The sequence below is a fragment of the Drosophila mojavensis genome, unplaced genomic scaffold, assembly GCF_018153725.1.
Source record: "Drosophila mojavensis isolate 15081-1352.22 unplaced genomic scaffold, ASM1815372v1 contig_136, whole genome shotgun sequence".
Classification (NCBI taxonomy): Eukaryota; Metazoa; Arthropoda; class Insecta; order Diptera; family Drosophilidae; genus Drosophila; species Drosophila mojavensis.
Genome location: NW_025318667.1, coordinates 13,470,090 through 13,493,873, shown reverse-complemented (window position 1 = coordinate 13,493,873; position 23,784 = coordinate 13,470,090). Strand labels below are relative to the sequence as shown.

The 23,784-nt window shown below is 46.5% G+C and overlaps 4 protein-coding genes across 4 annotated transcripts; 1 reads left to right on the top strand and 3 right to left on the bottom strand.

Moving 5' to 3' along the window:
- Positions 1 to 1,684: 1,684 nt before the first annotated feature.
- LOC26527942 lies at positions 1,685 to 10,677 on the bottom strand. Its single transcript, XM_044008176.1, has 10 exons — positions 10,297 to 10,677; positions 9,812 to 10,123; positions 9,434 to 9,734; positions 7,232 to 7,829; positions 6,954 to 7,144; positions 6,688 to 6,894; positions 6,126 to 6,287; positions 5,493 to 6,059; positions 3,478 to 4,064; positions 1,685 to 3,363 (listed from the first exon to the last, which is right to left on the bottom strand). The coding sequence occupies exons 4-10, from the start codon at positions 7,451 to 7,453 to the stop codon at positions 1,685 to 1,687; spliced, it is 3,615 nt and encodes a 1,204-aa protein (XP_043864111.1). The 5' UTR covers positions 7,454 to 7,829; positions 9,434 to 9,734; positions 9,812 to 10,123; positions 10,297 to 10,677.
- Positions 10,678 to 11,606: 929 nt separating this feature from the next.
- LOC6583756 (CXXC-type zinc finger protein 1) lies at positions 11,607 to 13,813 on the bottom strand (the record flags this gene model as incomplete). The annotated part of the gene is made up of 4 exons (XM_044008174.1): positions 13,688 to 13,813; positions 13,463 to 13,631; positions 13,269 to 13,390; positions 11,607 to 13,209 (listed from the first exon to the last, which is right to left on the bottom strand). Coding segments are annotated over exons 2-4 (1,755 nt in total), but the record flags the coding sequence as incomplete, so codon positions are not given.
- A 292-nt stretch (positions 13,814 to 14,105) lies between these two features.
- Positions 14,106 to 21,110, top strand: LOC6583755 (anaphase-promoting complex subunit 1). The gene is made up of 8 exons (XM_002009384.4): positions 14,106 to 15,414; positions 15,492 to 15,615; positions 15,679 to 15,840; positions 15,906 to 17,088; positions 17,155 to 19,205; positions 19,263 to 19,697; positions 19,766 to 20,348; positions 20,409 to 21,110. The coding sequence occupies exons 1-8, from the start codon at positions 14,361 to 14,363 to the stop codon at positions 20,874 to 20,876; spliced, it is 6,060 nt and encodes a 2,019-aa protein (XP_002009420.1). The 5' UTR covers positions 14,106 to 14,360; the 3' UTR covers positions 20,877 to 21,110.
- Positions 21,111 to 21,193: 83 nt separating this feature from the next.
- LOC6583754 (uncharacterized sodium-dependent transporter YocS) lies at positions 21,194 to 23,009 on the bottom strand. The gene is made up of 2 exons (XM_002009383.4): positions 21,691 to 23,009; positions 21,194 to 21,632 (listed from the first exon to the last, which is right to left on the bottom strand). The coding sequence occupies exons 1-2, from the start codon at positions 22,711 to 22,713 to the stop codon at positions 21,324 to 21,326; spliced, it is 1,332 nt and encodes a 443-aa protein (XP_002009419.1). The 5' UTR covers positions 22,714 to 23,009; the 3' UTR covers positions 21,194 to 21,323.
- Positions 23,010 to 23,784: the final 775 nt, after the last annotated feature.

Here is a 23,784-nt window from a genome sequence, read left to right as displayed (position 1 = left end):
CTTATCCATGGTTTTTCAAATCAGAAATTTATACAACTTGAATCTGAATTAAGAATTTATTTTAATATAATTGTTCGAAATAATTCAAAATTATAATAATTGGCGTTCCGTAAATATTTGTCCGAATTGTCATCCCGATATGAAATTGCAATTTGATTCAGAATTTTCAACTACTTCTATTTTGATTTAAATTTCTAATTTATATATTATATGTATTTACGAGGGTGGCCTGAAAAATTCCCCCACATTAAATATTCAATTTGCTTTAAACTGAAATTTGCTTATCTCTTTCTAAGATATAGATAGTCGAGAATAAAAATAAACATAAAAATCATAAACTATAATAAATTACTAAAAAATATATATATATAATAATCATTTTGGCCCTATGATCGGACATGATCAACTTGGCAATTCTCTGCAGCTCTGTTAAAAGGGCTCCTTTTTTTTTTTTTTGCATAAATGCATACAGCTGCATCATTTACACACATACATGCATACAGTCATGCACAACAAATACAATCACACATGAAATCATAATCACACACACTCACAGAGGCGCACGGCGAGTGGTAAATTATGGTTCTAGAGATATTTTTCTGATCAAATTTTCCAGAAAATCACATTCTAAATATTTGCCAAGAATTTGGTTGTTGCATAAAGATTATGGATATTACGAAAGATATGGCTAAATCGGAAATACATATTTACAAATGACTGCATAGTCAATGTCAAGACTTCAGATATTGCAATTTTTTTGAAAATGTACGTATATATATTCTCTATTTATGGCTCTCAAAACCAACTCACAATATATCGATTTTTATCGATCATAGGCTATTGGTAATAAGCTATCGAGAAAAAACATAATCCTATGCTGCGTACAGCTGATTATTTATAAGTAATCTCGAGCTTTAGCCATAACCTGTCGATTAACTTAGCATATCGATAAGAATATATAGAATTTGTTAGGGCCGTATTGATACTTCGATATAGATCTAGATACATACATCTATGTAATGTTCATGAATCGTACTTTGTATTGAACTAGACCAAAGCTGATATCTAAAATACATATATACGTCATGAGTTCTCATGCAGCATTCCTATTGCTTCCTATGTCCGATTCCCTAGCTATATATCTACCTACGCCTATCTCACGCCAGATTTCGTTCTTTGGTTAAAACCCAATTCAAACCTCAAGCGAATCTAAGTCTTGGTACATTCACTATATATATATATATATACATATGTATATATATACATAAATATATAAACATATACGTGTACATATATAAATATATGTGTGTATATATATATAAACATAAATATATATATGTTTGTGCATGTGCATGGGTGTGTGTGTGTGTGTATGTGTGGGTGGGTGGGTGTGGGTGTGTGTGTGTGTGTGTGCCTAATGTTTTGCCCTGATTCCCTGCTTCTGTCCATTGCACCCACGCCCTGTTTATCTGTCCCGCCCTAAGCTTTTATTTCCTTCTTTGTTCCACTTCCTATTAAGAAGGAAGCTTTCTTTTCCTTTTGTCTCGTTCCTTCTAGCTTTTTCCTATCTCAGTCCCCCTCCCTTCGTCAGTCCTTGTTAGATTTTTTTGTAGGGTTTTTGTTTGTTTCTTTTTGTTGTTTTTTGTTTTTTTTTTTATGTTTTTCGATTTTAGATAGCCGGAACTTATTTACGGGTAGCATGCGATCCACTGTAGCCATCAAGGAAATTGGCCTCCTGAATGCGCAGACGATCGCACCTGGGCGCCAGCGAATGATGCCGCTTGGCATTGTGTCCATGGGCATGGTGCCTCTTGTGCCAGGCATTCTCGTAGCCACCCTTGCTACTCCCGACCGGAAAGTAGTTGGAGTAGGCGTGTGCCAGCTTGTGCGAGTGCTGGGCCAGCGAAGATGACCTGCAGTCCTTGGTGTGTGTCGACGTTGAGGAGAGAGGACGACTGGACTTGGATGTGTCGGGGCGGTTGGACAGTGGCGGGACATGGCAGCTGCTCGTCTTGTAAACGCTGGACAGATTGGGCAGCTCGTAGGCATTGGCATCGCTCTCGTCGCGGGCCAGAAATTCACGCAGTTGCAGCTGCTTCTGTTTATCCCGATCGAGTTTGGGGTGATCCGCCTCGACGCCGGAGTCGCTTTGTGGCGTTTTGATGGTGCTCTTTATGGCCGACGGCGGCAATACCGGCGTATTTTCGGACTTGTTGCTCATCACCGACGGCGGGGAGTGCAGCAAGCGTTCGATATGATGGCGCAGTCCCTGCTTGTTCAGAAGCTGTTGGTTGTCCTGGACGTAGTGAAACAGCTGGCGCTTGCACTTGGCCATCTCCTCCTCCAGCCGGAGCAGCCGCGTCTTATAGCAAATGAATGCCGCCGATGCGTTCGACGCCCTCAACGCATCGTCTGTCTTCTCGTCCATGGGGACCACTTTGTCCACCGGCCGGACGGTGCCTTCTGGCGTATAGAAGCGATCGGCCCTGTTCCCGGGACTCAAGTAATTCACCCGACGCTGGTGGCGTGGGGCGCGCATCCCATTGCCCGTGGACTCCCGGACCATTTTACGCATCTGATGCTTTGGCGGCAGCTGACTGCGCTGATTCCCGCCGTCAGCGTCGTTAATATTACATTTTTTCTGCTGCAGCTCGCGATGCTCCAGCTGCATTCGCTCCAGGGCTGTGGTCAGCTCCGCGGATTTCCGATCCTTGCGTTGTTGCTCCTCCGCAGAGGGGGTCTGGCTGGCCGCAGCATCGGACTGAGCCGGCGGAAACGCTTGCACCGTTCGCGATGAATCGGAACTATTCGACGACGAGCGTCGAGGAGCTGGCGCATGCCCGTGAGCCGGATCGAAACGCAAGGCCTTGGAATGCTGCCGGTCAGCGTTTTTTGTTTGAGTGTACTCCTTCAACTGCTGCTTGATAGCCTCAGCTCGCGACTTGGCCAAGCCTGATGGGCTCGCCTGGCGGGGGCGCGATATGTGCTCCTTATATTTATTAACCGACTCGGCCGGAGTTGATCGCCGGTGCTGTTCGTCGGCTTTGGTCCTGGCCATGCGCCTCTCCTTGCATTCGCGGCGCAATTTCCTCACTCTCGCCCTCAGCTGAGCCGTGGAGCACAGCCCCTCACCGACCACCTCGATTTCTGCCGCCGTGGGCGGCGACTCCTCCCACAGATGCAGCGGTGGCACTACCGTGCCCGATTGACTCGTCACTGGCGTCCGCCAAATGCCACCTATGCAGCGCGGAGCTGTGGCAGCCACTGAGGCTGTGGCTATGGCTGGTGCTGTGGCTGTGGCTGTGGCTGCCGCTGCTGCAGCAGCTGCCAGTTCTCGACGCAAGGCCATGTGAGCTGATTCCCCTGGACGACGTATATACCTGGCGTCACTTGGACAGCGTTTGCTCCCGTGTTGCTGTTGCTGTTGCTCCTGCTGCTGTTGTTGCTGCTCCTGCTGTTGCTGCTGTTGTTGTTGCTGTTTTTGTTGCTCCTGCTGCTGTTGTTGCTGTTGCAGCTCCTGCTGTTGCTGTGGTTGCTGCTTCTTTTTCAATTTCTCCTGATGATCCCTTTCTAAAAGCTGCTCTATCCGCCTCAACTCCTGCTGAGCTAACCGATACTCTATCCGCTGCTGCTGCTCCTGCAGGTGGCGCACTTTTACCATTTGCTCTTCGTAAATTTTATCCCGTCGCTCTTGCTCCTGTAGCTGTTGCTGTACCCGTAGCTGATGTTGCTGTATCCGTTCCTGTTGCAGCTGCCGTTGCCGTTGCCGTTGCCATTTCTGCAGTTGTTGCTGTGTCATCTGTTGCTGCTGCTGTTGTTGCTGCTGCTGCTGCTGTTGCTGCTGTTGCTGCTGCTGCTGTTGCTGTTGCTGTTGCTGCTGCTGCGGATGCGAATGCGGGTGCTGTTGAGCGTGCGGGTGCGGGTGCGTGTGCGTGTGTTGGTGTGGATGTGTCTGGAAATGTTGCTGCTTCCGTTGCTCCTCCACCCAGGCCTTGGTCAATGTGGAAATCGGCTGTCCGGGCGGATCCGTTTGTACGGTGGCCTGGGAACTGCTTGCGGATTGCCTAAGGCGAGTGGGGGAAAAGTGAAGAGGTGAAGTGGATTTGGGAAGTGTAATTAACGTAAGACGTAGCCTTGGTGTGTGCTTCAGGTGCAATTGGGCTCGAGTAGATTTCTGTAAGTATCGTCAAGTATACCTAAGACTATCTATCATATAAAAATATATTATTCAAAGGACCAATCCCAATGCCTGACTTTACCTAATACCTAACTAATCTATATATTGAAATATAACAACTTTGATAGCATTCGCATCTATAGATAATCTCAACTAAATCTACATAATCTAAGTTTATATTCTTAAGCCTGATTACATCTACTTCTGTTTCAAGGACGAGTCTAGTCAGGTTACCCCAGTTTTTATAGCGAAGCACAAACACTATATTTATTTTATTTAATTTAACAATAGATTCTCTTAAATATACGAAAAAAAATCGGTTGTTTATAATACTCGTTCACAATTTTAAAACAAACTATCTTAGATGCATATAAGCACTGACCAGAGATATAAGTTAGTGATATAAGTTAGAGCTCTCTTTGAACCCTGTATAGAGACATGACTCCAAGCATTTTATGGACTTGACCGCCGGACGAACAGACAAATGGACGGACAGACAGACATAGCTGGATCAACTCAGTTCGTCGTTTCGATCAGGGATATATGTATATACTGTATAGAGTCTACCACGCCTCCTTCTGTCGATCGTATGCAAATGTATAAATTTGTATACGCGGAATTCCCATTTACATTACGGCTTTGTGCACAGACCCTGCCTATGAAGGCTAATGTCATTATACGGCTATATGTATGTATAATTTCAGATCGCGTCAGTTTAATAGGACAGACAAGGATAGAGTCATGAATAAACCCAATCTAACCCGCTTCCACATCGTAAACGAGTATTAAAACAGTTGCTCAAGATATAGTGAAGGCCTAGTCTAAATGGGAATGCCTTAGGAATGGATCTAAGGATAGGTCGCTTGACGCTGAGCTGAACGCGAATAATGTCGCTGTTGTTGTCGTTGTTGTTGTTGTTGTCGCTGTTGCTGTAAGCTCGTTAAATGCGATGCTGGAGTTGAAATGGAAGTGCACGAAGATGTGGATGTGGATATGGATGAGGATGTTTCTCGTCCACTTTTTGATAGACCCGCACGCTGTTGCCTACAGCTTGTTGTGGTCGTTGATGTTGTTGGCTTTGTCTTAGTTGTTGTAGCTGTTGTCGTTGCTGCTGCTGCTGCTGCTGCTGTGCTGAACGCCGTCGTCGCTGTGGATGACGACGAACGTCTATGCTATGAGCGACGACACCTGCAAAATGAAGCAATCGAGCGAGCAGCTAGATCAGCATACTCCAAGCACTCGCACCGCCCATGCTTCGCACCACCCAAGCCACACCACAAGAAAACAAGATGGGGGGGGAGGGGGATGAACTCACCTAGATTTCGATTCAGATCGCGCACCGCTCGGCGTCTGGCTCGACGGCTGATCGGAGCTAACCGTTGAGATCACTGGTGTAGTGGACGAGTGCCCCTCACTAGATCGCAGCTCGGGCGCAATCATTTCGTAGAGGGTGGTACGGTACTCATCGACGCCGTACCGCGTATCGTCGTCCAACGGCGGCCTGATGTCGGCACGCAGCTCCATGTTCGCCGAGGAGGTGCGAAAGCGATGCACATAGGAGTGGGCGATGGCCTCCTTGGCGGTTAGCCGCCCTTCCGGATCGAGCACCAGCAGTGACTTTACCAGCGACAATGCATCGTCACAGCAATTGCGCAGTATCTCGTCCAGGGAGTACCGCCGGTCCCGCACGATCTTCTTGCTGAGCAGCACCGACCCGAAGCTAGCTCCGATGGATTCGATATCGCGATCCGTCACCTCCGGCAGCGCATTCACTATCTTCTCAATCTGATTGATGGTGCTGGTGCCTTGGAAGAGCGGCTTCTGGCGTATCATCTCGCCCAGTATGCAGCCCAGACTCCACATATCAATGCCCTTCGTATACCTAATGCACACATTAATAATCCAAATAAGACTCAAACCAACTGCGACTACTCTACTTGGCGCTTACTTGCGACTGGCCACCAGTATTTCGGGTGCCCGATACCAACGGGTCGCCACATAATCTGTCAGCATCGCCTCGTTATCGAGCTCATCCTTGCAGTCCAAATCCGCGTTGCTTCGCCGCTTCGTGCACAGAGTGCGCGCCAGACCAAAGTCGGCTACCTTAAGCCTATGGGAATATATGTATACAATAAATATAGTGGCAATGACAATGACAATGACAATGACAATGACAATGACAATGACAATGACAATGACAATGACAATGACAATGACAATGACAATGACAATGACAATGACAATGACAATGACAATGACAATGACAATGACAATGACAATGACAATGACAATGACAATGACAATGACAATGACAATGACAATGACAATGACAATGACAATGACAATGACAATGACAATGACAATGACAATGACAATGACAATGACAATGACAATGACAATGACAATGACAATGACAATGACAATTACAATGACAATGACAATGACAATGACAATGACAATGACAATGACAAGACAATGATAATGATAATGGCCATGACAAATAGACCTACCTGCACTTGCTATCGATCAGAATGTTGCTTGGCTTTAGATCCCTGTGGATGACATTACCGGAGTGCATATACTTGATCGCATTGATCAGCTGATACATGACGAAGCGCTTGTGTATGTCCTTGAGGACGTCGCCCTTTTTGATGACATTGTGCAGATCGCTGTCCATGAACTCGAAGACCAAATAGAAGTCCAGATTGTTTGCAGCTCTGCAATGAAGAAACTTAAGGAGCATCAGTAGAAATGATGAGAAACCTCTGACGCCTACTTGAAGATGTCCAGCATCCGAATGATGTTCGGATGATGCCGAAAGGCGCGCAGGAAGACGACCTCGCGATAGGTGCGCTGTGCATCGGTTTCATCCCGGAAGGCGTCATAGATCTTCTTGAGTGCCACGGTGTCCTTTTGTCGCCTGTCCGTGGCCTTCCACACAATGCCGTAGGCGCCCTTGCCCAGACGCTGCACACGCACAGCATACATATATCGATAAGTAATCAGCGATAAATGATAAACGATAGACGATTAGCGATAACAAAGTTAGCCTACCTTGCGCACTTCAAAAAAGCGCTCCACATTCTTATCAAGCTCATGTATGCGTCGCTCCTGAGCATTCGCTAGCCGTTCGGCCATTTGCCTGTCCCTCTCCTTATCCTTATGCTTCTCTTTCTGCTTATCCTTCTCCTTATCCTTTTCCCTGTTCCGGTCCTTATGCCGCTCTCTATCCTTGTAAACAGGCCTGGGCAGTGATTCGGTCTTCCGTATCCGCATGTGTTGAGCGTGGTATTGATGCGCCTCCCGCGGTTTATCTACTACCTGCTGTGGTTCCACTGATGGCACTGGCTGCAGTGGTTGCTGTGGTTGCTGTGGTTGCTGTGGTTGTGGTTGATCTGGCTGCAGCTGGTGTTTTTGCTGCTGCTGTTGCTGTTGTTGTTGTTGTTGTGCCAGTCGTAGTTGTTGTTGTAAGTGTTCTTGTTGCTCCGCTAGTTTTCGATGCCGACGGCGGTATTTCCGCTTATCCACCTCCAGCTCTGGAATTGCAATATTATCAACGGATCCGCCAACTTTTTGTGCGACGTGCCGCCGGTCGGCTTCGTCCTGTGCGGGCGCCAGTTTGTGGCAAGCACTTCAGCACTTTCTATGGCGGCTGTGGGTGCAAGTGGGTGCTTGAGTGGTTGAGTGGCTGAGTGGCTGAGTGGTTGAGTGCTTGAGTGCATGGTGTTAAGTTGTTGCTGCTGTTGCTGTTGCTGTTGCTGTTGCTGTTGCTGTCGCGTGTGAATGTTGCTGCTGATGGCTTTGTGTTCGCATTGTAAGAGTCTATCGTCGCCTTCATATGCCCCAGGTATGTATGTTAAAAATGCAACAATAACAACAACAACAACAACAGCAACAACAAGAACATGGAATCATCATAAGGCAATTTTGATTGAAACGAAATTATTGTTAGATCGATCGAAAAGCGAAAGTGGGCGACAACAGCAACACAACAACACAGCAACAACAACAGGGCAAACAATTTGGCCTAGCAATGCCAACAAATGGACAAATGGAACCAGGACCCTCAAGTGCCCAGGGCAACGTCATATGTTTTTGTTATTATTGTTGTCGTTGTCGTTGTCGTTGTCATTGTTGTTGCAATTGCCAGCAAATGCCAGTCCCACAAAAAACAATCAAACAACGCCTCAAATGCCATCGAATCGTGCATGCAATCGAATATGGAGCAAAATGATTTTGTTTAACAATAAATATATACGAGAGCCCTTATACCCCCATCTACTTAAATGTGTGTACTTCAAGTCTACACTGATCCAAATTAAATATCACTTTCAATTGGGAACGAATCTGACATTCAGCGAGAACCGTTATAGAAATTGAAATATAAATAGTTTCACAAATTATTACAGCTAGCAGTGATTCAATATAGTCTTAAATATATATACATATATATATATATATATATATATATATATATATATATATATATATATATATATATATATATATATATATATATATATATATATATATATATAAATTCATCACCCAATTGAATTATCATATATTTTAAATAATCAATCGTCATCATCAATCACGATGTAATGTTCTCATTATTGAATTTTTTCATATTTATATATGCACCTTCAACAAATCGTAATAATCAATCATAGTCATAAGATCATAATCAAAATAATCAATAAGAACTTATATTCAATCCAGAATTCCATTATATTACTATAATATATATTCAATCGCCTAATAGAAACAAATATATTCAATCAATTTGATTCTTATTCAATCAAGTATAAGCAATGATCAATCATTTAGTATATTCAACCAGATCAAGAGTTTAAAAACCTATTTTATTTATTTTCAGTTCAATTTTCTCAATTTACTATTATTAAGGTTTGTCTCTCATAAAGTCGGGCTATTTAATTTTAGCAGATTCTAAATATACCAGGAAATAAATTCTTAATTATTTTAAATCCCTCAAGATAATGAGATAAGATAAGAATATGATATGGCCTTATAAAGGGAACTGCCGTAAAATGATTTTCAATTCAAATCAGATCACTAAAAATACTTTAATTCCTAATGAGAGTGGATTTAGTAATTTAAATATTAATAGAGTTTCGATTCTAACAGAAAAATACAAAGTGCAGTGTAGAGCTAGAAAAATAAATTATGATTTTTTTTTTTTTTTTTTTTTTTGGCACAGCTACCAATGGAGTTGGCGCCATGCATGTCACTTACCTGCCGATGAATGGATGAATTGATGGATGGATGGGAGCTAGACCCGGAGCTGGAGGCCCCTAAATGTTCCACTTGGCCGAGCCAAGCTGTGGCGACTCGTTGGCAATCGAACTATGAGCGGCTATTGCAGTACTGACAACATCAACTTACAATTTGCACACGCTATATGTATATATATATATATATATACACACACACACAGAAGCAAAAAAAAGTGTATATATGTATATGTAGATATGTTTAAATGAAATCACAAATGATTAATATTGGGTATTAGAACGAGTGTTGAATCCAAATGCAACTGTGGAAGGAAAACAACGATGATGGAATATTTAAAAAGACGTTAGATTTAGTTGATAGAGAAACGCACGCACCCACCTCTAGATGTGTTGTGAACAACGTATATGAGAAAACGTAGTAAGTGATGGCAAAAAAAAATTGCAGTGGTTTATCGATGGGTGGATCGATGTTTGTTTGTTTGATTGATTGGTTGATTTATTGAATGAGTGATCAGTTCCAGTTGTCCGCTAATTCGTGAACCGTTATTCGGAAACCGCCATCTATTCAAATAAATTGTTTCTGGGCTTCTTGAACCAAATCAAATGTAATATGTTTTGTTTTAACTGCTCCTGCGACTTTATAATTTGAACGTTTTCCACTTGCGAATCCGCTGAACTTATCGGAATCACGCTGTTCAATTTGAGTATTGCACTTAAGTATGTTTACACATGCATATACATATATATATTTATATATACATATCGACATATACATATATATATATATATATATATTTATATATATATATATAATTATACACACATATATATATATATATATAAATATATATATAGGGATAATACCGTCTCGAATAACTCGCGGTGATTTTTGGAAAATAAGATCAAAATTATAATACAAAATTGTGTGTTTTTTATTGTCGAGTTGTGTGGAAGGTATACAAAATATAGATGCCAAATGGCTACGACATTTCTAAAGGTCAACACAACTAGTGCCCGGACTACTAAGTTTTCACACTGTCTCCGGTTTGATTCTGTCAACGTCTACCTCGATATGCGAGCCAACAATATATGCATGCATACACACTTACACACTTAAGCACACACACACACACACATACGTAGTCCTTTTCCGCACTTGTTACTATTAACCGTTTCGTGGTTATGGTTATAGTACCGTTCTTTCTATCATGCCTATCATTCACATGCCGAGCATATTCACATATGGCATAATAACAATAACAAATAATTACATTTTATATATATATATATTTTTATTTTGTATAGTTTTTAAAATTTTTTTTCGAGTATTTGTAAATTTGCTTTAATTAAATTTGTCATTTTCATTAATTTCCTAGGACTGAACATAGATTAGAACGAGAAACTGCAATTGTGAATGATGTAAACCATTTCAGCTTGCTTATTGATACCTGCAGACATGTTGCTATCAATAAATATTTTTATGCTTAGTTTTCAATAACAAACAATAGTGGGAAAGGCTCCTGGCAACCTCTACCTGGTAAAGGTGAAAGAGAGCGAAAGCAAGTAAAATAAAAAAGAGCGAGGGGGAGGGCGATAAATGTATGATGATAGCAGCCGGCGTCGAAATTTCTTGATCGGGTTGCTGCTGGTAACGTTTGCACACAAGACTTATTATTAAATATCAAGTATATACATTTACATATACATATGTATATATTTATATATATATTTATCTATACTCAATATCCATGGTGATCGAGTGCATGTCGGTGTTGTTTTCTGTGTTTACTTAATGGCATATGTTTGTCTGCTAACAATTGAGACGACATATGCATGCATGTTTGTTTGTATGTTTAAAAAAATATCTTAGCTTGCATTATATGTATATATGCGTGTATGTATGTGTAAAGTTATGTATATAAAAAATATGTATATCAATCAGCTGATGCTGAATTTGTTGGATTCATTTCCATTTTGCATTTACTTTTGCTTTTGCATTTGCTCTTGCTTTTACTTTTCTTTTTCGATTGCAGATCTTTGTCTTTTTGTCACTGAAGCTGCGTTTTCTGCAGCGCTTGCTGCTGCGCTTGCTGCAGCGCTTGCTGCTGCGCCTGCTGCTGCGCTTGCTGCTGCATAAACAATTGCAGTTGCTGCTGTTGTTGCTGAATTTGTAGCAGCTTTTGTTGTTGCTGCTGAATTTGTAGTAGCTTATGCTGTTGTTGCAGCGTCATCGGCTGCTGTGATTGTTGCTGCTGCTGTTGTAGTTGTAGCTTATGATGCAGCAGCTGGAAATGATGTTGTTGCGGATGCACCTGCTGGTAGTGCACCTGTCGCCGCTTCTGTTTCTCAAGTTCAATAAAATGCTCCTGCTGCTTGCGCACTAGCTCGTCCATGACCTCGTGATTGTAGGTGGAGTGCAGCATGAGGCCCAGTAAATTGGCCCGCGAGCTGAGCTGTTGGCGCAATAGACGTTCCTGCTCCATTAGGTCATCCATTTTCAGCCATTGACGGACGCGCTCCAAATCGATTTCGGCCCTGCGTATCTTCTCCCAGGCATAGTGTTTGAAGCAATTCTTTTTGGGCGCACGACAGAATTCACCCGTGGGATTGAACACGTTGCTAACGAGCGGCGCACCGCATACATCCGTATCATTGACCTTGGGATCCTTGCTGTGCTCCGGGCATAAAACGCGCAATCGTTTGCAATACGTTTTGCTTGCCGGATTGTAAAAGTCACAGAACATATTGTTGCCCTCCATTCGGGTCTGGAAGATACTGCCAAAACTTGCCTGCGATTCATATTTGTTGAAGCACTTTTCCATGTGCTTGATGGCGGTGCGGGAATGTATCTCGTGGCCGCATGTGATGCAGTACATACTCTGTTCATCCTCGACGTCGCCATTGTCCTGCGGCCGTAGCGTGTCTATGGAACTGCGTTTGGCCCGATCCACCACCATGTTCAGCTCCTCGGCTCGCTTCTCCAGCTCGGCTAGAGCGAAACGCACCATTGATTGCTTCTGTCGTATCACCTCGAGCTGCTCCCGATTCTCTTCAGCCGCATGGCATGGCGTTAAATTCCACTCCTGTAATCGTTGCGGCAAAACCTGGAATATACGATTCGTGGCGAGATTGAAGCCGCACTTGTCGCTGCAGTATTTACTTTGTGGTCGAGCCTGGCAACGGCAACCGGGTCCATGACACTGACGCACTCCCTCCAGCTCTGGATGCACAAAGATCTCCGGACTGTCAGAGCGGACAACTTTGTTTTTTCGCTGCTGCTGCTGCTGTACGGCATTGTTCTTCTCACGCTTCCGTCCGGTCGTTGTTGCCGGTGGATTGGCTTGCTGCGCCGACTGTATTACGCAGTTGCGGTAAATGCAACGCGGCTTGTGGCCAACCCGTGTGCGACAGGCATCGCACTGATTGCAATTGGGTCGCCGGCAACCTTCGCAAGTGCCACACCTTCGGACAGCCTTCGTTTCCTTGGCCGCGTTATTGTTTTTGCGACCACCAGTCGAAGTAGCTGCAGCTGCATTGCCGCTGGTACCTGCCGCATTGCCGCCACCACACAGATTTGAGGTGCTACAATTCTGCCCGCTGGTAGATGTAGATGCAGTGGCCGCCGCGCGTTCTGTGGCAACCAACCGAAATATTGTCTGCAAGTCAGGATTCTCTTTCTTGCATCGTCTGCAGTAATATTGCTTGATATGCTTTGCCTCCTTTTCAGTGATTCCAATGCAGTCGCCGTGATACCATTCCTCGCACCCATCGCAGCCACTACAAACAGATTGAAATTGACAGTCGAAATTGTTTGACAGGAATTATTAGTTACTTACATCATGAACCTAGAGCAATCCGATGTGCGACATATGCAGTAGGCCTGGTCATCTTGTTTGAGGATTGTTGCGATCTTGGACTTACGCTCAGGCAGATCAAATTCACGGGCGATTTCTTCTTTCTAGTGACAGATATGAATATAGGTTAAAATATGAGTGCTTACATATGATTCATGTTTGTGTTATTTATTTACAGATCTCTTGTATTTTCGTTTGTCCGCCATTTTTCTGTTGGATACAACCAGCGCCACCCACAGATAACAGCAACATACATTTATTAATGAAATTGCTGCCTTATATCGATATCTCGATAGACAATGACATCTTTCATCTTCAATATCGTGGTCGTGTCAAATATTGCAACTGAAATATAAAGACAATTCAAATGAATCTGATCTAATTGCTTAATGGTTATTTACGAGAACTCCATTTCCAGCGATGAAGCCTTGCTTAATTACATATTCCAATTAAATATTTGCAATTTAAAGCTGTCTCGTCAACAGCTCGCGGCATGATTTCAATAAATCGTGCAACCTCGATACCACCACACGATTACTTGTCGAGTACTTTACGCGATTTGCATAAAACAGCTGTGCAGAATCGATAGTGTGCTTCGATTTTAGTATTTTTTATTTTGGCGGTTAGTTTTGTTATCTTTTTATTTGCATGCATTTTGTATGTCACTTTTATTGTTTATATATTTAATATTTAATTCAATTAATATGTCAATGTTCAATATGTTCAATTTCAAATTTTCTGAGATGGAAAAATTGTAATAAGAAAAAAAAAAAAAAAAAACTAATTGAAAAGAAGTTTTTACGTCGACTTAGACAATCGTTCTTAAACGAAAATTAATGTTTACCACAATATCCAAGAGCTCTGGTTCATCGATATCATTATTGATGTCACATGCAGTTTCGATAGCGATAATATTGCTAATACAAATTTGCCGGCGCGACGACATCTGAGCCGGCATTTTGGTTGAAGTTCCTTATTGTATATGAAACATTTTCGATTGAATAGTAATTCTGTGTGAAGTGTGCGACTGTTTGTCCAAGAAAGAAACCCGCAAATCTGGATGCATGCAATGAGATGATTGCCGTCGCAGAGCCGCCCCAGGAGTTCATTCCTCGCGGTCGTCAGGCGGCAGAGGATCATCCAGGACCCACCGAACCGCCATTGCCCAAATATTTGCCTGCTGAGCATTTGCTACTGCAGCGATTACAAAATGTTAATATCTCAGCCGCCGCCGAAGAGCCGCAAGAGTTCTGGTGCATTCGCGAAATCTATGATGACTACGAGACCAGCTATGAGCGCGCACAGCGTCGTCAGCAACTAATCGAGCAAACGAAGAAGTGTGGGCCCAAGGCGGCGGCGGCCACGCAATTGACATCGCTGCCACAGCAGCTGCTGGAGCCCATCAAGCTCCGTCGCGAAGACCCCATGTGCGACTACATTGTGAACAACGAGGAGGAGCTGTATGTTAACAAGAATACGGTCATATGGACGCAGGGCCTGAACGATGATGACGATGGTGTGCAGCGTCGCATGTGCTTCACCTGTGACACACCAGTGAAGTTCGCCTGCTTCCTGAATCGTAGCTTCGTGCGCGGTCGCTTGGCTCAGTTGCGCGCCGCCGTCCAGCCGGAGGACAAGCTGACAGCCATTTGTGTGATGGACCAGGATGCGTTGCGCGTCTACTGCGATGATGGTGATGACTTTCTGGCCAATCTCGACTTTCCCATCTCACATGTGTGGCAAACGACACACGGCCTGTTGCTGGAAAAGGACTCGAGCAATGCGCTCGTCTCCCATTTGTCCATACCAATGCCACGTCTCTTCTCTATGTCGCATCCCCTGCACGAAGCCTGCCCAGTGGTGCACAAGACGGCGACCAATTCAACGGGCTACATAACCGAACCCGAATACAGCATTGTCTTCACGGCCGAGGATTCCGATCTGGTGCTGCTGTACGATGCAAAGTTCTTCAAGCACTTTGTTGCCCGGCTGCGCAAGGTGACCGCCGAGGAGGTGAACCATGTTAGCCAACAACAGCAGGAGCTGCTCAGCCAGACATTGCAGGGCAATCGAACCACCCCGGGCAGCAGCACCTTGCACAGCTTCAGCTCCACCAAACTGACGGGTGGTAGGTGACCTTCTATACACACTCTCAATCTGAATCTCTTGCTGAAAACCTTTCCTTTTTCCATATTCCTTTGGCAGCCACTTCAAAGGTGAACACCACCTCGTTCCTGGGACGCAACAATCCAGCTACGCCGACTCTTAATTTCTCGAAATACGGCCTCAGTCAGTCGCAATCGTTTAGCGGTGTCCTGGGTCAATCGAAGTGAGTAGCTGATTCTAGTTGTTCCGTATATATAACATGTAATCCAACTCATTTGCCATTCAGTCGAGCTTCGTTGGGCGCACCGCTCAGCCAGCTGCAGAACAGCATTAGCCAGCAGTCGGTGTCCGTTAAGGATATGCGCAAGATAACACACGTTAAGCCGGCCAAGCCCATTGAGCCGGAGATGTGTTTGGAGCACATCTGGACAGAGAATACCTATGGCACGTAAGTTCACAAATAGCTCCTCAACCAGCCACTCAGCCACTCGACGCTCATGGATTCCTTTACAGGCAACGTGAGTTCTGTGAGATGGCCACGCGTGCCTTCATCCACACGGATCTGGTGGGCCAGACGTATCTGTGCTATTTGCTCGCCCGCAGCTGCCGACTGCAAATGGTGCTGATCAATGGCTACGATACCAGCGAATTGCAGCTGTCCACGTTGGCCTCGACGCTGCCGGCCAAGGATGCAGTCGGCCTGCAGCGCATGCATATGATAGCCGTACTCGATCCTGGCGGCAATCTCATACTGTACACGGGCACTGTGCTCATCTCCAAGGTGCACATAACGCCCCAGCTGACCACAGCGCCTCAGACTACTTACATTGCCACGCCCACGCCGGCAGCAACGCCCACTCCGCAGACACCGGTGCAAGGGCCGACGGCGTCGGCACAGCTCAAGGTTGCCAACAGCTCCTTTGTGGAGGTGCGTCGCAGCAGTCTGTTGCCCACCAAGGCGGCAGCCGACCTGAGCGCCTTCGATGAGGAGCTGGAGCTGCACATGCTCTCGCCCATACAACCGCAGCCCATGTCCTATACACAACGCCAGGCGCATAACGTATGCAAGGGATTGCGTGATCCCGCCGGCAATCGCTTGACCTTGGTCTATGCCACCGGGCGGATGCTGCGCATTGCTCTGCCGCTGCTCAACGATACACGCCTCATCACACGCTGTGTGGCCGCATTGCGCCAAGTGCTGAATCCCACACAGTTTCTGCACTTCATCATACGCTGGTACAGTGCACGCAATCCGCCCGGCTCGCAGGACTACAGCATCGAGCAGGAGTGGCAACTGTTTCGCAGCACCCTGCTCGGCCTGATGGGCTGCATGGGCACGGCGACGGCGACGGCGGCAACAGCGATGTCAGCGGACGAGACGACCGATGTGGACGAGTCCTATGAGTCGCGCTGTGCCACGCCCCCACTGCATACGTTCGCGGGCGCTGCCCAGGATGAGCCAAAGAAGCGCCGCAAGTACAACGATTGCGAATCCTACACCGACGATGATTGGGAGTTCATGCTGCTCCAGACTGCATTGTCTCCCTGCCCCTCGGATCCAGCACACGCCTACAGTGTGGACGTGACGGCTCCATTGTTTCGCATGCTGCCTGCCATATTCTATGGCATGCACATGCTCTACGAGGATCTCAAACTGGACTCGGTCTTTCAGAGTGCGCTCATCTACCTGGCATCGGTGAGTACATAGACTTCTCTCTTGTGGATGATGTGTGTGTGGGTCTAAAGATTTGCGCCATTGCAGTTTCTGCATCAGCTGGCAATCGACATGCAACTGGACAGCTATATAATGCACTATCACCTCGACTTTCCGGAGCTGACGCACAAAACAACCAAGCTGACCATGATGAGCACTGAGCATGGCGCCCTGATGCTCTACCAGGAGCTGCTGCGCATGCCGGCGCCCAGCGTCTATGTACAGCTGGAGCATGTGCTGCTCAACCGGCAGGAGGTGCCGCCGCTCAGCTACATGGAGTGCATCAACGAGCGCAGCCGGAATATGGTGCAGCTCGTCTCGCTGGTGATGCATGGCCAGACCAAGCTCAAGCACTGGTGGCAGCTGCTCGAGATCTTCGGCGCGGTCCAGTCGAACTTTGGCAAGCGCCCCAAGCGCAGCATCTCAGCGGATGTGCCGCGCTGCCACCAAGTGCTGGAGCTGTTGCTGTGCATGCAAATGACCCGGCGCGATATTGAGCGTCTGCCCGCTGCGGTGCATTTGGTGATTGCCGAGGCGCTGGAGCAGGCGCGTGTCACGCCGCCCATGGGCAGCAGCACGGCCACCTATGAGCTGATACTGCGACCGGAGCTGGCTGCCCATGCCCAATTGCCGTTTCTCGAGACGACGCTGGGCCAGCCGCATTGTGGGCGTGTCTACAAGGAGGATTCGCTGTCGCCACGCCTTGCGCCGAGCAGCGGTGAGTGGCCGATGCCGGAGCCAGAGTCCGAGCAGCTGCGTCACGATGGCATGGATAATATGGATACGAAACTGTTGCGCTTGCGCTTTCCCGACGACATGCGCGTCGAGGAGGTGCGTCGCCTGCTCAACAGCGCCGATCCTGTTGCGATCGAGGTGCAACAATCGCCAGGCACCAGCGATCACGAGTTCATCGAGGAGCAGGAGAAACAATTGTTCGCTTTGTGTGCGCGCACCATGACCCTGCCTTTGGGCCGTGGCATGTTCACCCTGCGCACCCTGATGCCCCGGCCCAGCGACAATATGCCCATGCCCAAGCTGTGCCTGGTGGGCCGGGAGCCCGTGAAGGGCACCACCATTGAGATGCAGCAGATTGAGTTTCCGGCAAATATGCATATGTGGCCATCGTTTCACAATGGCGTCGCCACCGGGCTGAAGATCTCGCCACAAGCGCTGGATATCGACTCCACATGGATTGTCTACAACAAGCCAAAGGCGCAGGCGAACAATGCTCTGGAGCATGCGGGATTCCTGATGGCACTCGGCCTCAATGGACACCTCAAGTCGCTCTCCTTCATGAGCGTCTACAAGTATTTGGTCAAATGCGATGAGATGACCAGCGTGGGACTGCTGCTAGGCATATCGGCTGCACATCGCGGCAGCATGGATACGAAAACAACCAAATTGCTGAGCGTCCATCTGGAGGCGCTGCTGCCGGCGACAGCCATGGAGCTGGACATACCGCAGAGCACCCAAGTGGCTGCCCTGATGGGCATTGGCCTGCTGTATCAGGGATCGGCTAAGCGGCATATAGCCGAGGTGCTGCTGCAGGAGATCGGACGTCCGCCTGGCCCTGAGATGGAGAATAGTGTGGAGCGTGAATCGTATGCCATGACCGCTGGCCTGGCACTCGGCCTAGTCACCCTGGGCCAGGGTGAATCACCGGCTGGATTGCGAGATCTGCAGCTGCCGGATACACTGCATTATTATATGGTTGGTGGGGTTAAGCGACCCATTGGCGGCTCCCAAAAGGAGAAGTATCGCCTGGCCTCATTCCAGGTGCGCGAAGGCGACTGCGTCAACATCGATGTCACCGCACCGGGCGCCACCTTAGCACTGGGTCTGATGTTCTTCGATTCGGGCAACACAGCAATTGCCGAATGGATGCAGCCACCCGATTCACGCTATCTGCTGGATATGGTGCGACCTGATTTCCTTCTATTGCGCACCATTGCCCGGGGCCTGATCCTCTGGCAGCAGGTGCGGCCGGACAACGATTGGTTCCAGGCCCAATTCCCGCAAGCCCTACGCGCACATCTGCGTCTACCCACGCGCGAAGACGAGCCGCCCGAGGACAGCGATGTGGACTACGAGGCCATTACGTAAGGATGTGTGATCCTGATTTATCAAAGACAGTTCACATATTTTTCTCTCTGCAGGCAAGCCTACTGCAATATCTTGGCTGGCGCCGCCTTCTGCATTGGCCTGAAGTATGCGGGCACTGAGAATCCGGTGGCATTCACCACTTTGCGCACCGTTATCAAGGAATTCCTCAGCTTTCCGGGCACCCCGATGGGCGAGTGTGCCGGCCGTACCACTATCGAGAGCTGTTTGATGGTGCTGCTCATATCCATTTCGCTGGTCTTTGCCGGGTCCGGCAATTGTGAAATCTTGCGCATAATCCGCTATTTGAGATCACGAGTGGGTCCCCAATATCCGCATATTACGTATGGCTCCCACATGGCCATACACATGTCGCTGGGTCTGCTGTTTTTGGGCGCTGGCCGCTTCACCATAGCCAAGACGCCAGAGTCCATAGCCTCTCTGGTCTGTGCCTTCTTCCCCAAGTTTCCCATACACAGCAACGACAATCGGTGAGTGGTCTATATAATCGGTATATATATATATATATATATTGTATTCAAATTGTGTGTGCTTTCAGCTATCATCTGCAGGCGCTGCGTCATCTCTACGTGTTGTCCGTGGAGCCGCGTCTCTTCCTGCCACGTGACATCGACACACATCAGCTATGCCTGTGCAACATTTCGGTGCTGGAGGTGGGCTCCACGGAGCTGCGACGCCTGCCCATTGCCCCTTGTATACTGCCCGAGCTGAGCACGCTGCAGCAGGTCGTCGTCGATGATGAGAACTATTGGCCCATCTGCTTTGAGCGCTCGCGCAATTGGCATCAGCTGGAAAAGGCATTGGAGCTGTGTGCTCCGATTGACATTAAGAAACGAACTGGACGTCTCTCGCATCTGGAGGACCCGGATCGTTTGAAGAGCATGCTAGCACAGACCCTGACCATGGAGCAGAGCATCTGCTGGCAGGTGGATGTGAATGATTTGCAGCAGTTTGCCAGCGAGAGGCTGGTCAAGCCCTTTCTCAGTCGCTTTCTGGACACGAAGGGCACGAGTCTCAGCTATGCTGAGCAGAGCAAACGGCATCAATTGATGCTTTTGTTCTACAATGCCGTGGTCAAGGATCGAATGCATCTGCTGCCCGTTTATCTAACGCTTTATGATGTAAGTCTGATCTGATTAATTATTGATCTTCAATTAAAGCACCTTTTCCATTGCCCACAGCACGTCACCAAACAGATGGCCAACAACAACGATGTGTGGCAGGTGAAGCTAATCGAAGCCTATATGGGCAAAAGTCCCAATGATGAGCATTCGCTAATCTCTGTGGAACTGATTCAAATGATGCAAGAGATTTCAAAGCTGAGTCTAGAGCAGGCGGCACGTGAATTTTGTATACCATTGCGTGAATTTCTGACACAGAAGCGTCTCGAGCCCAGCTATGTGGCCAGCATCTGTGCCCAGGATCTGCAGCGTGTGTTTTGTGTCATCAATTACTTCAACTTGATGCCGAATATGCTATCTAGCATTGACCTGAGCAACGGCCCGGTTAATTATCTGCGCATCATGGTCGAGTTCAACAAGTTGCAGTTAAGTCCACACACCATATACGGTGTGCTTAAGATATTCCAAGCGCTGGCCAATGAAGGCGCTGAGCAACAGCAGGAGCCGACTTTCCAAGAATTCAAATAAGTACACGATTAATTTGACTATCGCTCGAAGGCTTACAAACGTTATCGAAATCGTTGACATTCTTAGCTTGAGCCTTAACATCGAGATACAACACTGTCAGTTGCGTTTTGCAACACTTGATATACTTAAATGCCTTTAACACTGAGATTCGCTGTTCAAATTATTACAAATAAGAAATGTAATTTATGTTAAACAACGTTGAAGAAACAAATACAAATTCATTTATAAAACTGATCTTACTATCGATGTTGCACTCAGCTATCGAGTAAGCTCAAGCTGTCGATAATATTGGGCGCCTAAGATTTGCAGATTTGAAATTGTGTTCAATAAGATATATAATTGATCAAATATATGTACATATATATATATATATAAACTACAACTATTTTGTAAGCAATTGTACATTCTTGCAAAAACATATATAAAACTGGAAGCAAAGACTTTATACTAAACAATGCGCTGATGCTCGGCGGCTGTGGTTTCCCCAATCTTCCGGCGGGAGAAGCGTTGATATAAATAAATGCCCAGCAGCGGCAGCGGCGTCATAATAGCCACTGACACCGGTACAACTGTGGTCAGATCAGCCTGCGGCTGTTCCAAGGTGGTGCGCAAGAAGAATATCGCGATGCCCGTATTCTGGATACCCGTCTCAATGGCAATAGTCAATGAATCCGAAGCACTTTGATTCAACAGCTTGGCCGCCAGCCAGGCGACTGTGTAGCCAAGTCCAGGAAGCGCCAAACCAGCCAAGGCGATCTGTAGACGAGGAGAATTGGTTGCGATTCGATTTATATAGATCAGTCAGGCCACTTACCTGCCAGGAGAACAGCTGGAACAGATAGTAGTTCGTGATGATGGCAAAGATCACAATAAAGAGTATAAGGCATGCAGAGATGGGCTTCAGCAGACGCACCAGCACCTGGGTCACGCGCGGCAGCCAACGCTGGATGGCCAGCCCAATTAACAACGGCACAATCAGGGCTGCACAGTAACTGGCAATCTTGCCGTAAGGCAGCACCATGCCAGCGCGCTCGAAGATTAGCTGACCCAGCGTAAAGACCCAGAGCGGCATTGTGGCAAAGGCGGCCACATTACTAACAGTGGTCATTAGCACAGAGAGATTGATATTCGCGCTGAGCACCGCCGACCAAGTGTTGGATGCACCGCCGCTCGGGGCGATGCCCGTAAAGAACAGGCCCAGCTGCATGGCCGATGAGTCGGGAAAAATGAAGACGCCCAGGGCATAGCTAAGAAGCGGCATACCCAGAACCTGGGTGATGAAACCAATGCAAGGTCCAACTGGGCGTGTGATCAAGCCTTGCAGGACGTCCACATTGAGTGCAGCGCCAAAATTAATGTAGACCAGCGACATGAGCAGAATGATGGAGCCGACGAAAACGTGATCGATGATCCGCTCTGGTCGCACCACCTGCACCATCAGTGTGCTATCATTGCTGCCGGCATTTTGGGGCGCTGAGCTGGTGTTTTTGGTTGCGTCATAGAGCCGCACCTGGATTCGGGCCTCGCCGAGAAAGTATGCATCGATGCGTATACTGCCATTCCACTGATTGTGCTGCACGTCCTCCATGAAGATGCTTGAATTCACGGCAGGCACACTGACCAACTGAGCGTGCGTACTTTGCAGCCGGAAGCTGTAGCGATCTGTCATCAGCTGCAGATCATCTGTTATGTCGGACAGTGTCAAATGCACTGTGTGGCTGCGCTCCATTTCCAGTTGCAGCAGCGCAGGCTCAAAATGCGCCTGCCAACTGACGCTGGGCAGCACCTGTTGGCCCAGCATCAATGCCATAAACAGGCAAACGTTTCCGATAGACATTGCAATCCAATAATGAATTGCAATGCAAACGAATCTTATTTCGTAATCGCGCACTCAACAAGTCGCCAATGAATTATGAACAGAGGAACACCAAATGTGCCGTGTGTATGTTGCCACTGCAATGAAAGTCTGTGCAGTTATTTACAACGAAAAACGTAAATGACACTAACAAAGTGCGGCACAGAGAAAAAAAGAGAGGCAGCGAGAAAGAGAGCTAGTTAGATGAAGTGTGAAACAGCTCAAACTACTCTTGCTGACTATGAGAGAGCGTGCTAAGCATACAGAATCACAACAACAGATAGCAGATAGCGTCTTGTGCGTAGGCAGAGAACCCTGATTGCGATATTGACTTATGCTCATTATCTTTCAAAAAAATACTCTTCTCTGGAAATAATATAATAAATGTCTTATAATTTTGTAGATTGTGACAAAGCCTGTAACCCCTTTCGTCTACGCCCTTGCAGAGCACAAAGCCAACCGCGCATACATAAAGAGTAATAACAGTTACATTCATACAGGTTGTGTACTCTCTGGAATGCAAATGTAGTGGTGTGTGAGCATACGCTTGCTAGTAAGCAGAAGTGACTGTATGTGTGTGTGAGCTTGCATGCTAAAACAGCTTGCGTGTGTGTGTGTATGAAATGTTGATCACGGAGTGCAGAAGAGAGAAAGAGGGAGAGTGCATAGTAAGCCGATCTGCCACTTTAAGCGCCGTTTGTTTCGAAGAGCTTTTTGAGTTTAATTAACACTGATCAAATTGAGTATAGAGTCAGTATTATAAAAATGCAAAATTTAAGCTTGAATTTAGGTATAAATTATTTTTAAACTAGTGTCAATTTCAACTTGCCATATTTTATATTAAAATATGTTTGAAGAAAAAAAAAAGTTAAGAAAAAATAAGTTTAATTACGCAGGCTCTACAAATGAATATTCTAGATTTTTATAAAGCTACTTGGAATAATCTTTAAAGAAATCTTTGTGAAAAATACTAAAATTACAGTAGAATTTCATTAAATATTATGTGTGAGAGTTAAATAGTTTTTAATCACATTCTAGATTCTAGGGAAGAAA